The sequence below is a fragment of the Anomaloglossus baeobatrachus genome, chromosome 3 (assembly GCF_048569485.1).
Source record: "Anomaloglossus baeobatrachus isolate aAnoBae1 chromosome 3, aAnoBae1.hap1, whole genome shotgun sequence".
NCBI classification, from domain to species: domain Eukaryota; kingdom Metazoa; phylum Chordata; class Amphibia; order Anura; family Aromobatidae; genus Anomaloglossus; species Anomaloglossus baeobatrachus.
The window spans coordinates 151,391,163-151,406,932 of record NC_134355.1 but is presented as its reverse complement, the minus strand read 5'-3'; the positions used below and the strand labels follow the sequence as shown (position 1 = coordinate 151,406,932).

Genomic DNA, 15,770 nt, shown 5'->3' with positions numbered 1-15,770 from the left:
CCGTAACATTAATTGGCTGCGTCTACTGCGTTTAGGTCAGGACACCTATAGCCAATTTGTGCAGTGCGCAAACAGATTTTCCCGAACACTTGAATGAACCTCAAGGCTATGGCTATATGGCGATTTGTTATACCTCACTGAAATTGCAGAGTTTCACTGCAACACTATATCTAATATTTTCCTATGGTGTCACATTGGGTCATGTGACAAAAATATCACATTTGGTCACCAGTTGCACATGATTCACTTGATGTAAATGTGATGTCCTGGACTAGCCAGGTGTCACAGGTAACAACACACACACACACACCCCCACCCCTAGACGTTCACAGCAGTTATCCCCAGTGAGACCTGATTTCTTCCCTCGAGTTCAGACAGACACACCAGGTGGGCGGAGTGAGGCAGATGGGCACACCCACCGAGGAGTCTAGCTGGCCTGAGGCAGAAAACAAGTTCAGACAAGTCCAGGCAGAGGAAGAGAGAGGAGGTGTGCAGAGAGGCAGACGCAGACTGGGGCCTAGGTTGGAGCCAAGAGCCCTCGAGTAGCCAGTCAGGCACACGGTAGTGGCCATCTGCAGGAGCCAGGAAGACAGTCTTGGTGGAACCGTAGGTAGCCGGGACAGGGTGGTGGCCCGTCCGGTACCGAACCGGGGAGCCAGCTGGAAACCGGAGCACAGGAGGAGCGTACAAGAAGGTGCAGGAAAGGACTCACAATACCAACCACAGGAGTTAGAACATTCTAACCAGGTCCAAAGAAAGACAGCCACCATCACACTGTCCGGGGAGAGCACAACAACACTGCAGCCAGCTGCGGGACCCATCCATCCAGCCGTTTGGTTTACCAGAGCCTCTGTCATTGACTGTCTGAGTGAGTACACCAGTGCCATCCCGACCGCGCCGCGCTGTCCCTGCAACCCTGCACCCCCAGCCATCCAGCCTCCCCGTCACACCATAGAGCCCCGGGACCACCGACCCCTACCCATGGAGGGGGAAAACAACATCCCAGCTGCTCCCTGCCATCGCTCCCGGGATCCCCGTCACCAGCAGCCGTGGTACCCATCTTCACCACAACCCATGGGTGGCGTCACGGACTAAATCCCCCAAACCAACCACCCTTTTCACTCACGGGCGAGGAGTGCCGCTCGAGTCCCCGGATCCAGCCCACCGCTTGAGCCACCGAGCAGCAGCAGCAGCAGCGCCGGACTTGAGCGTTAGCGCGAGCGCAGCAGTGACGGTGTCCTCCCCGCCCACGACAACTTGGCGTCACGAACAGGATTGAACCCATCTACTTACCAGTAGAAGTGCGCCTTGTGATCACCTTGTGTCCGGCCGGAAATTTTGAAGCGCCGCCATCTTGGATGTTTGGCATAGGTGGTCTCCTTGACTGGAGACTGCCCTTCCCGTGGTTGTTCCTTCCCGGTGAAAGACCTGGCTAGTTTCCTGCCAGCGTTGAGAAACATGTGATGGTGTCTCCGCAGGCCTTCTTGCTTTGAATATTTCCCAGGGGGCATTGCTCTAGAATCACTGCGTTGAGAAACACGTGATGGTGTCTCCGCAGTGGTGGATGTTGATCTCCCTAAGGTCAACCATCCTTGCTCACATAGTCTTTTACTAGGCAATGCTCCCACTAGCCAGATTCCTACTCCACACTGATGAGGGGCAAATATCCCGAAACGGCTGTCTGTGGATGGATACCATGTTTGGCATAGGTGGTCTCCTTGACTGGAGACTGCCCTTCCCGTGGTTGTTCCTTCCCGGTGAAAGACCTGGCTAGTTTCCTGCCAGCGTTGAGAAACATGTGATGGTGTCTCCGCAGGCCTTCTTGCTTTGAATATTTCCCAGGGGGCATTGCTCTAGAATCACTGCGTTGAGAAACACGTGATGGTGTCTCCGCAGTGGTGGATGTTGATCTCCCTAAGGTCAACCATCCTTGCTCACATAGTCTTTTACTAGGCAATGCTCCCACTAGCCAGATTCCTACTCCACACTGATGAGGGGCAAATACCCCGAAACGGCTGTCTGTGGATGGATACCATGTTTGGCATAGGTGGTCTCCTTGACTGGAGACTGCCCTTCCCGTGGTTGTTCCTTCCCGGTGAAAGACCTGGCTAGTTTCCTGCCAGCGTTGAGAAACATGTGATGGTGTCTCCGCAGGCCTTCTTGCTTTGAATATTTCCCAGGGGGCATTGCTCTAGAATCACTGCGTTGAGAAACACGTGATGGTGTCTCCGCAGTGGTGGATGTTGATCTCCCTAAGGTCAACCATCCTTGCTCACATAGTCTTTTACTAGGCAATGCTCCCACTAGCCAGATTCCTACTCCACACTGATGAGGGGCAAATACCCCGAAACGGCTGTCTGTGGATGGATACCATGTTTGGCATAGGTGGTCTCCTTGACTGGAGACTGCCCTTCCCGTGGTTGTTCCTTCCCGGTGAAAGACCTGGCTAGTTTCCTGCCAGCATTGAGAAACATGTGATGGTGTCTCCGCAGGCCTTCTTGCTTTGAATATTTCCCAGGGGGCATTGCTCTAGAATCACTGCGTTGAGAAACACGTGATGGTGTCTCCGCAGTGGTGGATGTTGATCTCCCTAAGGTCAACCATCCTTGCTCACATGGCTTAATCTATGAGCCGGGCCTGGAGACCGAAGTATTCGTGGCCCGCCTTGATGTCAATTCCTACCTCCCCACGGGCCATCCAGGTCGTGATCTGTTGCCGGGAGACCTGGTGACTTACACCCGCCACTGCGGGGAGAGGAGCTGGTTCGCCCTGGACGTCAAGCAGAGGAAAAGCCACAGTGAGCAAATGCGGCCCCAGCCCCCTCCTCCTTCACCAAGCCGTCCGGACGTAGAGCTAGAAGAGTATGACCTCAAGTAGTGGCAGCCGTTCGCCGTTGCAAGCAGTTGTCCCCCGTTGGGACCCTCAGCAGTGTGATTGAATGACTTTAATGAACCGTGATCTTCACCTGATTGTCTAAGTGATTATTCCGGCTGTTGCCGGCAAGTTGTCCCTGGAGGGACTTTATCTGTCTGCAACCTGCATGAGAGACTACCCATGGACATGGCCGAGAACTGGCAGGCCACCCACGAACTTGTGGGCTTGTAAATAAGTTGAGGGGCGATTTTCCGTTGGAGACGCCTCCGGAGTGGCAGATTGGAGGAAGGGCCCGCAGCAGAGCAGGCTGGGGCCTGGCCACCACCAGGACCGGTGGCCATCCTCCGGGGGTCAGGGGTCCCCCAAGGACGTGGGGTCCCCTGAAATGACAGCCGGGTGCGAGAAACCGTACCCGTTCCCGCTCGGGCACCTGAACCTGGACTGGGGTCAAGGGGTGCTGCCCACTTCTTAGTGGCAGCATCAGGGCTAGGTTGCTTGGGTGGGAGAGCGGAAGACATCCGTCCGTCCGTTATTATTAAAAATGTTTTATATCTGTGCAACGTTTAAGTGTCCTAACAAAAATGCTTATGTTTGAAAATGTTTATATGTTAATTATATTTTACAGTTTTTGAAAAGAAAAATAAAACCGGTGATGGACGGGCAGCCCGCAGACGGTCTGTATTTCACCAAGGGGGAATGTGGCGCCCTGGCCTAGCCAGGTCGTCACAGATAACATACAAACACCCCCCACCCCCATTAGACAGGGACATCAGCCAAACAAAAATCCTTGTTGCCTCCCTCCAGTGTCTGATGTCCACACCAGGTGGGGAGCAGCCAAGTGGTTGGCCCAACCCACCGAGGAGTTCATAGGCCTGGAGGCGGGAAAAGTGTCAGTCGGAAGTTTAGTGTTGGAGTTTGAGGAGTGAGGAGCAAACACTTGGGTGTCTGGGTTTGTGGCCCAAGCACTGACAGCAAGGTTGGCAGACGGTGGTGGCCGTCTGCAGGAGTGGTGAAGCAACGCAGAACTGTAGGACTGGGGTTGGGCGTTGGCCCGCTGATACCGACCAGGGAGCGAAGTGAAGCCAGCACACACAGGCAGGGCCATTGGACCCCGACCAGGCTTGGAGCCGCCGACAATAGTCAGATTCGAATGTGACTGGAACCCCAGGGGTTTCACAACAGCAAAAGTCCCGTTTGAAGGCAACCGCCCACACCGTGAGGGTATACAGCTACCGCCTAAGGCTAGAGACCCAAGGGCCAGCACCTGCGGGCAAACAGGCTCCTCTGGTACCCATACACCGGGGAGCGGACTACCGTTGGGAATCCATAGTAGTCAGGAGGAGAACATCAAGGTGCAGGGAAAGACAGCCGCCATCACCTGTCCGGGAAGAGACACTGCAGCCGGCTGCGGGACCTGTCCATCCAGCCGTTTGGTTTACCGAGGACTTTGTACCTTTCTTGCTGAGTGAGTACACCCGTGCCATCCGGCACCACGCCGCGCTGTCCCTGCAACCCTGCACCTCACCTACTCTGCCTCCCCATCACATCATCGGGCCCTGGGACCACCGACCCCTACCCACGGAGGGGGAAAACAACATCCCAGCTGCTCCCTACCATCACTCCCGGGATCCCCGTCACCAGCAGCGGTGGTGCCCATCTTCACCACGACCCGTGGGTGGCATCGCAGACTAAATTCCCCAAACCAACCACTCCTTTCACTCACGGGCGAGGAGCGCCGCTCGAGTTCCCAGATCCCACTCACCGCTCGAGCCACCGAGCAGCAGCAGCCACAGCAGCACCGGACCCGAGCGTTAGCGAGAGCGCAGCAGCGACGGCGTCCTCCCCGCCCGCGACATAGACTACAATGCAAGTCACATACCACTGCAACTTGCGAGCAAGACTTCTCTGTGATTTGGCCATTTTTTTATGGCAAAATCCCAACTTTAAAAATCACACGCAAGTCGCACAGATTGTAGTGCCAGCCTTAATGCTACTGTGCAATTAAATATTTATAAAGCAAGAGCGCATGCTTTTTACCAGGTTTCCAGTTGATTTTAGCATCAGTTTACTATTATTGAATACATTGTAAAAGGCTGAAAGGTAAGTACAGTATATATATAATATAGTGTCACATTATGGCATAAAATGTACATAAAAAATATATTGTAGTTGTTTAAGATATAGTAAGTAGTGATGAGCGAGACCGGGGATATTTGGGTTTGCCGATACAGCACGGGAAAAAAAAGAAATATTGCGATTGGTGAGCAAACTCGATGCTGAACTTAACTTTGAACAACGAACCCCCTATAAGTCAATTGGAACGAGACATTAGGGGGTGTAAAATGGCCATAGTAAGCACTAGGGGGGCTGCAAATGGAAGTTAAATGGTAGTAAGAGCAGGATAGTTATACATCATGTGCTTCCTGGTATTTCCCAGAGGACCACGCTGCAGTCAGACTCTCTTCCGGGTTTGCTAATTAAGGTTCATTTTTTTATTTTTTTTACAGTGATTTCCCTGGTCAATCACAGCCATTCCAATACATGGCATTGCTGCGATTGCTGCGGAAGTGCCCACAACCTAGAAGTTTGCTGATTGGCTGCTCTGCAACCTTTCAACAAGCTTTATTCGGGTGACAAACCAGAACAGGAACCTGACGTACAGGTTGTGTTCGGGGTTTATGTTTGCTATTCCCTAATAGTAAGACAATGGGGGGTTATAATGCTTAAAAATGGTTAACCAGACAAAGATCATGGTAGACAATATAAAACAATTCAAATAGTTTGGCTTTTTGACGAAGTTGTATGCGAAACATGTATCGGGGCACTGGGCTGTGTGGTGTAAGTTACTGGCACATTTATTATGGCATACTCTGGTGGTAATTCTGGTATTACACTGTTGTGTTTTATTTGATATATGTTTGATATGCTAGATTTTCTGTTATTTATTTGACATCTTTTCGATTGGAGTCGCTCTATCATTGCTATAACCATTACTATTTAAATAGTTTCATAATGTCTACCATCATTTTTGTGTATTTCTGTCCAGTTATCGGTTATGAATTTTTTTCCTTTTGCAAGCATTGTAACCCACATTGTCTTACTATAACTTATACAACTATTACATATGTTTTATGTACATTTTATGCCATAATGTGACACTCCATTGACCACACTACTTTTTCTTTCTTTTAATTGGGGTCTTTTCATCTTGTCTTCAGATGTTTGTGGAAAAATAATTGATCAATAATGTTTCTGTATTTGTATATATTGATTAGTTCTGTTTTAGGAGTGATAGATAGATAGATAGATAGATAGATAGATAATAGATAGATAATATATAGATAGATGATAGATAGATAGATAGATAGATAGATAGATAATGGATAGATAGATAATGGATAGATAGATAGACAAATAGATAGAGGGATAGATAGATAGATAGAGGGATAGATAGATGATAGATAGATAGATATGTCATTTGTTGAGACTCCAGTGGAGTATAATATCTATTAGTAGAAAGAGCTTTAATGTGCGATATTGGTTATTATTATTTTATGTATAATATAGGTTAACAATATTCAATAGTTACGATTATATCTTCTCTTTCAACTACTTTGCTAAACCTTTAATTATTGCTATTGCTATTAACAAATCATACATTTTATTTTCAGGATGGATGTCATGGTTTGGAAACAGTATTGTCATATTTATATTGTACAAGCAGAGAAGCAGTTTGCTGCCCACAGATTACCTGACTTTTAACCTAGCAGTTTCAGATGCCAGTGTCTCTGTGTTTGGCTATTCCAGAGGCATCATAGAGATCTTTAATGTTTTTAGAGATGATGGCTTTCTAATTACTTCAATTTGGACATGCCAGGTAAGAAAGGAAAGCACGGGCATGTCTGCGAATGTATGTTTGTGAATTATTAAGGTCTTATATTTATCTTACTGTAATTTAATGATCAGTTGTCAAAGAATCCTAGAGATTTAATGACTGGTTAAATAGGAACTGCACTTGCAGCAGATTTTGCATAAATCAATACATCAGCTGAATATAAAAATATTTGTCATATACTGTATCTTAACCCCTTAGTGACGGAGATAATTTTCACCTTAATGACCAGACCAAATTTTGCAATTCTGACCAGTGTCACTTCATGAGTTTATAACTGTGTAACGCTTCAACCGATCCCAGTGATTCTGAGATTCTTTTTTCGTCACATATTGGACTTCATGTTAGCACCAAATTTAGGACAATATTTTTTGTGTTTATTTATGAAAAAAATTTAATTTTGGCAAAAAGTTTGAAAATTTTGCAATTTTCAACATTTGAATTTTTATACCGTTAAACCAGAGAGTTATGTCACACAAAATAGTTAATAAATAACATTTCCCACTTCTCTACTTTACATCAGCGCGATTTTGGAACCAAATTTTTTTTTGTTAGGAAGTTAGAGGGGTTCAAAGTTTATCAGCGATTTCTCATTTTTACATCAAAATTTACAAAACCATTTTTTAGGGACCACATCATATTTGAAGTGACTTTGATAGGCCTAGGTGACAGAAAATACCCAAAAGTGACCCCATTCTAAAAACTGCACCCCCCAAAGTACTCAAAATCACATTCAATAAGTTTATTAACCCTTCAGGTGCTTCACATGAACAAAAGCAATGTGGAATGAAAAAAAGCAAAAATTAAATTTGACCTAAAAATGCTGCTCTAACCCAAATTTATTCACTTTTAGAAGAAATAACACAACAAAATGGACTCCAAAACTTGTTACCCACTTTCTTATGAACGCGCCGATACCCCATGTGTGGTCAAAAACCTCTGTTTGGATAAATGGGAGGGCTCGGAACAGAAGGAGCAATATTTGAATTTGGAAAGCAAATTTGGCTGAAATAGATTGCGGGCACCATGTTGCATTTACAGGTCCGCTAAGGAACCTAAACAGAAGAAACCCCTCACAAGTGATGCCATTTTGGAAACTAGACCCCTCAAGGCTTCTATCTAGGGGTATAGTGAGCATTTTGGACCCACAAGTATTTCACAGATTTTGTTAACGTTACGTTGTCATATTGAAAATTTTAATAATTTTCTCAAAAATGTTGCTTTAGCATCAATGTTCTCACTTTTTCAAGAGGTAATTCCAAAAATTTGACCTCAACGTTTGTTACCCACTTTCTTATGAGCGCGGTGATACCTCACATGTGGTATGAAACCTTTGTTTGGACAAATGGGAGGGCTTGGAACGGAAGGAGCAGTATTTGAGTTTTGGAAGGGAAATTTGGCTGAAAAAGATTGCGCGCACCATGTCACATTTGGAGGTCCCCTAAGGTACCTAAACAGCAGAAACCCCCCACAAGTGACCCCATTTTGGAAACTAGGCCCCTCAAAGAATTCATCTAGATGTTTAGTGACTACCCCGAACCCCCAGGTGCTTCACAGAATTTTGTAACGTTGAGCCATGAAAACAAAAAAATAACATTTTGCCACAAAATCGTGACGTCAACCAGGTAGCTTTTTTTTTTACAAGAGTAAAAGGAAAAAATTCAGTATAAAATGTATTTAGCAATTTATCCTGAGTTTGGTGATACCTTATATGTGGTGGAAATCAACTGGTTGAGCGCATGGCAGGGCTCGGAAGGGAAGGAGCGCCATTTGACTGCAAAATTGGCTGGAATCAATAGCGGATGCCATGTTGCATTTAGAGAGCCCCTGAGGTGCCTATACAGCGAAGCTCCCCAACATGTGGCCCCATTTTGGAAATAGACCCCTCAAGGAATTTATCTAGAAGTTTAGTGAGTACCCTGAACCCCCAGGTGCTTCACAGAATTTTGTAACGTTGAGCCATGAAAATAAAAAAATAACATTTTGCCACAAAATCGTGACTTCAACCAGGTAGCTTTTTTTTTTACAAGAGTAAAAGGAAAAAATTCAGCATAAAATGTATTGTGCAATTTCTCCTGAGTTTGGCGATACCTTATATGTGGTGAAAATCAACTGTTTGGGCGTATGGCAGGGCTCGGAAGGGAAGGAGTGCCATTTGACTGCAAAATTGGCTGGAATCAATAGCGGACGCCATGTTGCATTTAGAGAGCCCCTGAGGTGCCTATACAATGAAGCTCCCCAACATGTGGCCCCATTTTGGAAAATAGACCCCTCAAGGAATTTATCTAGAAGTTTAGTGACTACCCTGAACCCCCAGGTGTTTCACAGAATTTTGTAACGTTGAGCCATGAAAATAAAAAAATAACATTTTGCCACAAAATCGTGACTTCAACCAGGTAGCTTTTTTTTCACAAAGGTAACAGGAAAAAAATGCACCAGAAAATGTATTGTGCAATTTCTCCGGAGTTCGCTGATACATCATATGTGGTGGAAATCAACTGTTTGGGTGCACGGCAAGGCTCGGAAGGAAAGGAGCACCATTTGACTGCAAAATTGGCAGGAATTATTAGCGAACGCCATGTTGCGTTTGGTGACCCCCTGAGGTGCCTAAACAGTGGAGCTCCCCCACAAGTGACCCCATTCTGGAAACTAGACCCCTCAAGGATTTTATCTAGGGGTATAGTGCATTTGAACCCACAGATACTTCATAGAATTTCATAACCTTAGGTAGTCATATTGAAAATTTGGATTTTTTTTCAGAAAAATGTTGCTTTAGCACAAAATTCCTCACTTTTTCAAGAGGAAATACCAAAAAATGGAGCACACAGTTTGTTATCCAATTTCTTATGAGCGCAGTGATACCCCATATGTGGTGAAAAAAGCTCTGTTTGGACAAACAGTAGGGTTCGGAACGGAAGGAGCATGATTTGAATTTTGTAAAAGTTGAAACAAATTGTGGGCACCATGTCGCATTTGCAGGGCCCCTAGGTCACTTATACGGCAGAAACCCCCACAAGTGACCCCATTTTGGAAACTAGACCCTTCAAGCACTTTATTCAGGGGTATAGTGAGAATTTTAAATCTACAGGTACTTCACAAAAATGTTGCTGTTGCGCCAAATTTCTCACTTTTAGGCTATGTGCCCACAATCTGGCGACACTGTCTAGGATGCAGTGCGAGCCCTCCTGCAGAGATGTGAGTGTTGTCCACAGGAGAACGCAGCTACCTGTGTATACACTCCGGGTTCAGACCGCTGCAGACTTTATTCTTCCTTCGAAGAACACTTTAGTCTCTGCAGCATAAATTGACATCCTGCTGCTCAGGAAGCCGCACCGCAGGTCAGTTTATGCTGCAGAGAAAAGAAGTGACGTGGTCAGGAGATTTCTAAAAATCCTTCCACTGTGCTTGTACTGCACAACGCAGCGTTATGGACGCAGTGAAAACACTCTGCATCCAAAATGCTGCAAATCCTGATTGTGGGCACATAGCCTAAAGAGCTAGGATCGATGGATGGATAGATGTCTAACACATATATAATGTACTACCCCCTGCATATTCTAAGCTGGTGCCCGTTAGTGACTTTCATTGTGTTGTGCCTTGTATTTAGCCCAAATATAAATAATTAAAAAAAAAAATGACGTGGGTTCCCCCCTATTTTTGATAGCCAGCTGGGGTAAAGCAGACGGTTGCAGCCTATAGACCACAGCTGGCAGCTTCACCTTGGCTAGTGATCCAAATTGGAGGTCACCCCAAGCTGTTTTTTTATAATTATTTATAAATAATTAAAAAAAAAAAGTGGGATCCCCCTCAAATTGGATTACCAGCCAAGGTAAAGCAGACAGCTGTGGCCTGGTATTATCAGGGTGGGAAGGGCCATAGTTATTTGGCCTTTCCCAACCTAATAATAGCAGACCGTAGCCGCCCCAGAAGTGGCGCATCCATTAGATGCGCCAATTCTGGCGCTTCGCCCCAGCTCATCCAGTTGCCCTGGAGCGGGGGCAAACGGGGTAATAAATGGGGTTGATGCTAGATGTGTAATGTCACCTGGCAACAAGCCCAGAGGGTAGAGATGTCACAGCATCTAAACAGATACCTGACATCACTAATCCAGTCAGTAATAGGAAAAAATAAAGACGACAAAAAAAAATTTATTTGAAAAAACACTCCCCAAAACTGTCCCTCTTTTACCAATTTATTGAAAATAACAAAAATTCCGGTCCGCCGTAATCCATTTTGGAGGTTCTGGACCTTCTAGAATATGGGGGGCACACTCAGGGAACGTATCCCCCATTTTCTGGAAGAGCAAGCTCTTCATGTGAGCAGTGTGGGTGCAGTAATCTGAGAATACTGCACTCACACTGCCCCGGTCCAACCTAGGGCAGAGTGACCTGCAGTAACCTAATTCCAGAATATGAGGGGCACGCTGAGAGAATGTATCCCCCATTTTCTGGAACAGCAGGCCCTCCATGTGAGGAGTGTGGCTGCAGATTACTGCACTCACACTCCCCCGGTCCACAGTACAGCAGTTGCGGTAGTGAGCTCAGCGTCCCTGCTTGCAGGGAGCCAGCTGACAGCCGTTGTCTGCGCATGCGCCTCCCGCTTTTCAGAGGGAGGCGGAGTGATCGCGGGGACGGAGCGGCAGGCAGGTACCGGGGAAGACCGGGGACTGCGGCTGACGGGGTGGGGGGGGACCTGGCAGGATGTGGGGATGACTTTTCTGTCGCATGTGACGTGTCACATGCGACAGAAATGAGAGGAGGATAAATGCGGCCGCGCGCTACTGTGCACGTCGCTATCTTGGATGCTCCGGAGGGGAGGGGGGATTGCTCTGGAGAACCGGATGGGGCTCCGGGGGACCAGAGATCTCCGGTGTACCGGAGGAGGGCTCAGGGGGAGGACATTTCCCTCCGATCTGAAATGTTTCATCATTTCAGATCAGAGGGAAATGAATGCAGAGCCGCCGGCGGCGTCATCCTAAATGCTCCGGAGGGAGGACTCTGGAGAACCGGATGGGGCTCTGGGGGACCAGAGATCTCCGGTGTACCGGAGGAGGGCTCGGGGGAGGACATTTCTCTCCAATCTGAAATGTTTCATCGTTTCAGATCAGAGGGAAATGAATGCAGAGTCGGCGGCGGCAGTTTTCGGTGCGCGGCTGCGCCATTTTGGATGTCCGGTGGGGGTGGTGAGGGTTGATTTCTCCAGTACCGGGGGCTTTGGGGGCACTAGGGGCTTATATTTCTTTATCATCTGACATGTTTGATCATGTCAGATGAGAAAGAAATCAGTATTATTTGCCATATTTTTTTTTTTAATGTGACCGGCGGTATACGGTGTATACCGGCGATCACATTATCGGGGTCCAAAAAAAACACCCCGATTCATAATCTTGGGGGTCTCAGCTACCCCCGGTAGCTGAAACCCCCAAGATTTTCAGTCACTGGGGGGCGCTACAAGCTTTTTCCGGCCTGATGTCTCAAGACGTCGGAACAGAATAAGTACCCTGTTTTTCCGACGTCTTGAGACGTTAGGCCGTCGCTATGGGGTTAACAGATAAATCTGCTTCAATCCCCACTCCAGCCCCTTCTTCCTCTCACCCCTGCCTCCTCAACTTGTCATACACTTGTAAAAAGCAGATAAACTCCGCCTGGGACTGCTAGCTCATTGTGCTTATGCGATACAGTCCCTTCTACTCTATGGTGAAGAAAGACAGGAGGAGTGAGGAGCAGAGAGAGGAAACAAGCAGAGTAAGGCAAAGAAAGATTGTGCTGAGCCTTCTCTTTTAGCTGACATGAGAGCTTGGTTCACACCACACAGCTCAGGACTTCTGTATAACTTACTCCATGCTTCTGGTGCTGGTCTCTATATGCAAAATAAGGAATGAAGAGCAGGAATATCTGCTGTGTATGGCAGAAATCACAGCAGAAAGTCTTCTCAAATACAAATAAAAGACTTTTTGAACTACTAGTTGACCCCCTATCACATCAAGAATATTCCCAAATATCAAAATGTATTACATATATTAAAAAGTGCAAAAAGTGCAAAACACTATCTAAAGTGCATACTCCAATAATTCATATGTTCAAAAATGACCTCAAAATTGACCATACAGAGTTATCCAGATTCCTTTTATCTGCCCCTGGATACCAGGAGCAAGATGGAAAGAATCACCACACAGAGTTAAGAATATTATTCTATTAACATATAGTCTACGGGTTAATATAATGTCACATAGGGCAATTAACAAGCTTCCAAGCAGTACTTAGCCTATAATAAGCAAGAAAGTCCTTCACATAAGCATATATCACAAGTAGACAAATACTGCAGTACTGTTGATGAAAAGCCATATTTATGTAATCAGTCCTCTGTGCAACATGGCCGGTGTGACTTGTGGAAGATGAACTTTATGATTTGCCTCGACGCGTTTCCCCGTAACGATGGTTCATCAGGAGGACTGATTCAGAGATGAATAGAGATGGAGTATCAGAGATGCAGTTGCATGTGAAACGTCCGCGCCGGGGCTTGCAGGGCTCACATGGCACCGGGCCGGTGGTATTCGGGGTCAGGCTGTGAGTGGCCGAACCGGCTTCTGTGACCCCCGGTGGGTTTCAATAAAAGGAAAGTCCGACCGTCAGTCCGGTGTTACAAGGGGGATGGAAGGAGGGTAACGGGGTTCCTGGGGAGCTTGCCATCGCTCTCCCCCAGGAAACGGTACAGGACGACGACGTGGGGATGCTTGCAGCGCCACCCGTGGTCTGCGGCCAGGTGTTCAGCCGCCGCTGCGCAGTCTCTCTCCGGGGCAGGTGTTACGGGCAGCCGGATGGAATCGCTCCCCACGGGTGGAGCGGGGTGGCCCCGGGAGGTTTATGAGACCCAGGGCAACAGTCCTCAGGGACACCGGGGGCACAGTGCGGCAGTATTACTCCTACCAGTCACGGAGTGTGGTTCCAGTTGTTCTTTATTAAGAGTCCGTTCCATATCGCACCCGGGTGCTGGTCCTTGCCGCCGGTAACCTTTGGTCGGTCCCGGGGAGGTAGGAGGAAGGGGCCGGTGGAGTGATCTGGGGGTCCCTCTCTCTTTTGGTGAGATAATGCTATCCCCGTGGCATGGAGCATCTTGGGGACCTGCCGCCATTCTGTCTGTCTCTCTTCCAGTAGCGGACACAGGGCCGGATTAAGGTTGGTGGGGGCCCCTGGGCAGAAAATCTGGTGGGGGCCCCAAAAACGTTAACATTTTTAGCCATAACAGTAGAGCGCGAACTGTAGCATTTAGATATAAATTTAATGAACATTTATCTTCTCCTGTTCTGCCACATTCAGATTTACAGGACTACAATACAGACACAGTCCAGGATCACTCACAGCCGTCACTTATACACACAGTACAATACAGATACAGTCCAGGATCACTCACAGCCGTCACTTATACACAGAAAGTAGAGTTACTCACATATTTTTTTATTCATCCCAATGTTAAGGCAGCCAGGGCCGGCTCCAGGTTTTTGTGGTCCCCGGTTGAGTCTCAGTGGGCCCCATCCACACACAGACACGCACATACACATACAGGCATACATACATATACATATTTGAAGACAAATTCACAAAAATACATTTAAACAGACAAATATATGCACAGTCATATACAGTGACATACATGCAGACACAGACACATTACAGGTGTTAATATGGAGAAGTCACAAGCAGCATCACTCACCTCCCCCGCCTGTTTCCGTCCAGCTCCTCCAGGACATGTGGCTGTGTTGCATGATGGCCATCACTAACAGACATGACTGCACACCATGCACACTGACACAGCACTTCTGTATATACATCACAGGAGGGGCTAGGGCCTACAATATATACATTACAGGAGGGGCAGGGGGCATAGACGTTACTGGGGGGGCATAGATGTTGCTGGAGTGGCAAACAGCTCTGGTGGCGTACACATTACTGGGATGGGTGGCTTAGCGCTCTGGGGTGCCGCACAGACTGCTCTGATTCATATATACACACACACAGCTCTGCTTCACACACACACACACAGCTCTGCTTCACACACACACACACACACAGCTCTGCTTCACACACACACACAGCTGCTTCACTCACACACAGCTCTGCTACACACACACACAGCTCTGCTTCACACACACACACACAGCTGCTTCACACACACAGCTCTGCTTCACACACACACACAGCTCTGCTTCACACACACACACAGCTCTGCTTCACACACACACACAGCTCTGCTTCACACACACACAAACACACAGCTTCTTCACACACACAGCTCTGCTTCACACACACACAGCTCTGCTTCACACACACACAGCTCTGCTTAACACACACAGCTCTGCTTCACACACACACACAGCTCTGCTTCAGCTCTGCTTCACACACACAGCTCTGCTTCACACACACACATCTTTCTTCAGCTCTGCTTCACACACACACAGCTCTGCTTCACATACACAGCTCTGCTTCTCACACACACAGCTCTGCTTCACACACACACACACAGCTCTGCTTCACACACACACAGCTCTGCTTCACACATACACACAGCTCTGCTTCACACACACACACACACAGCTCTGCTTCACACACACACACACACAGCTCTGCTTCACACACACACACAGAGCTCTGCTTCACACACACAGAGCTCTGCTTCACACACACAGAGCTCTGCTTCACACACACAGCTCTGCTTCACACACACACAGCTCTGCTTCACACACACACAGCTCTGCTTCACACACACACAGCTCTGCTTCACACACACACACACACACACAGCTCTGCTTCACACACACACACACACAGCTCTGCTTCACACACACACACAGAGCTCTGCTTCACACACACAGAGCTCTGCTTCACACACACAGCTCTGCTTCACACACACACAGCTCTGCTTCACACACACACAGCTCTGCTTCACCCACACACAGCTCTGCTTCACACACACACACACACACACAGCTCTGCTTCAGCTCTGCTTC

The 15,770-nt window shown here is 47.5% G+C and overlaps 1 protein-coding gene across 1 annotated transcript in view; it reads left to right on the top strand.

The window, feature by feature from the left end:
- Positions 1–15,770, top strand: part of LOC142295084 (visual pigment-like receptor peropsin) — a 69,698-nt gene that overhangs the window by 3,586 nt on the left and 50,342 nt on the right. The window contains exon 2 of the mRNA XM_075338153.1: positions 6,546–6,751. Coding sequence (XP_075194268.1) covers positions 6,546–6,751 — 206 coding nt within the window. The remainder of the gene's footprint in view (positions 1–6,545; positions 6,752–15,770) is intronic.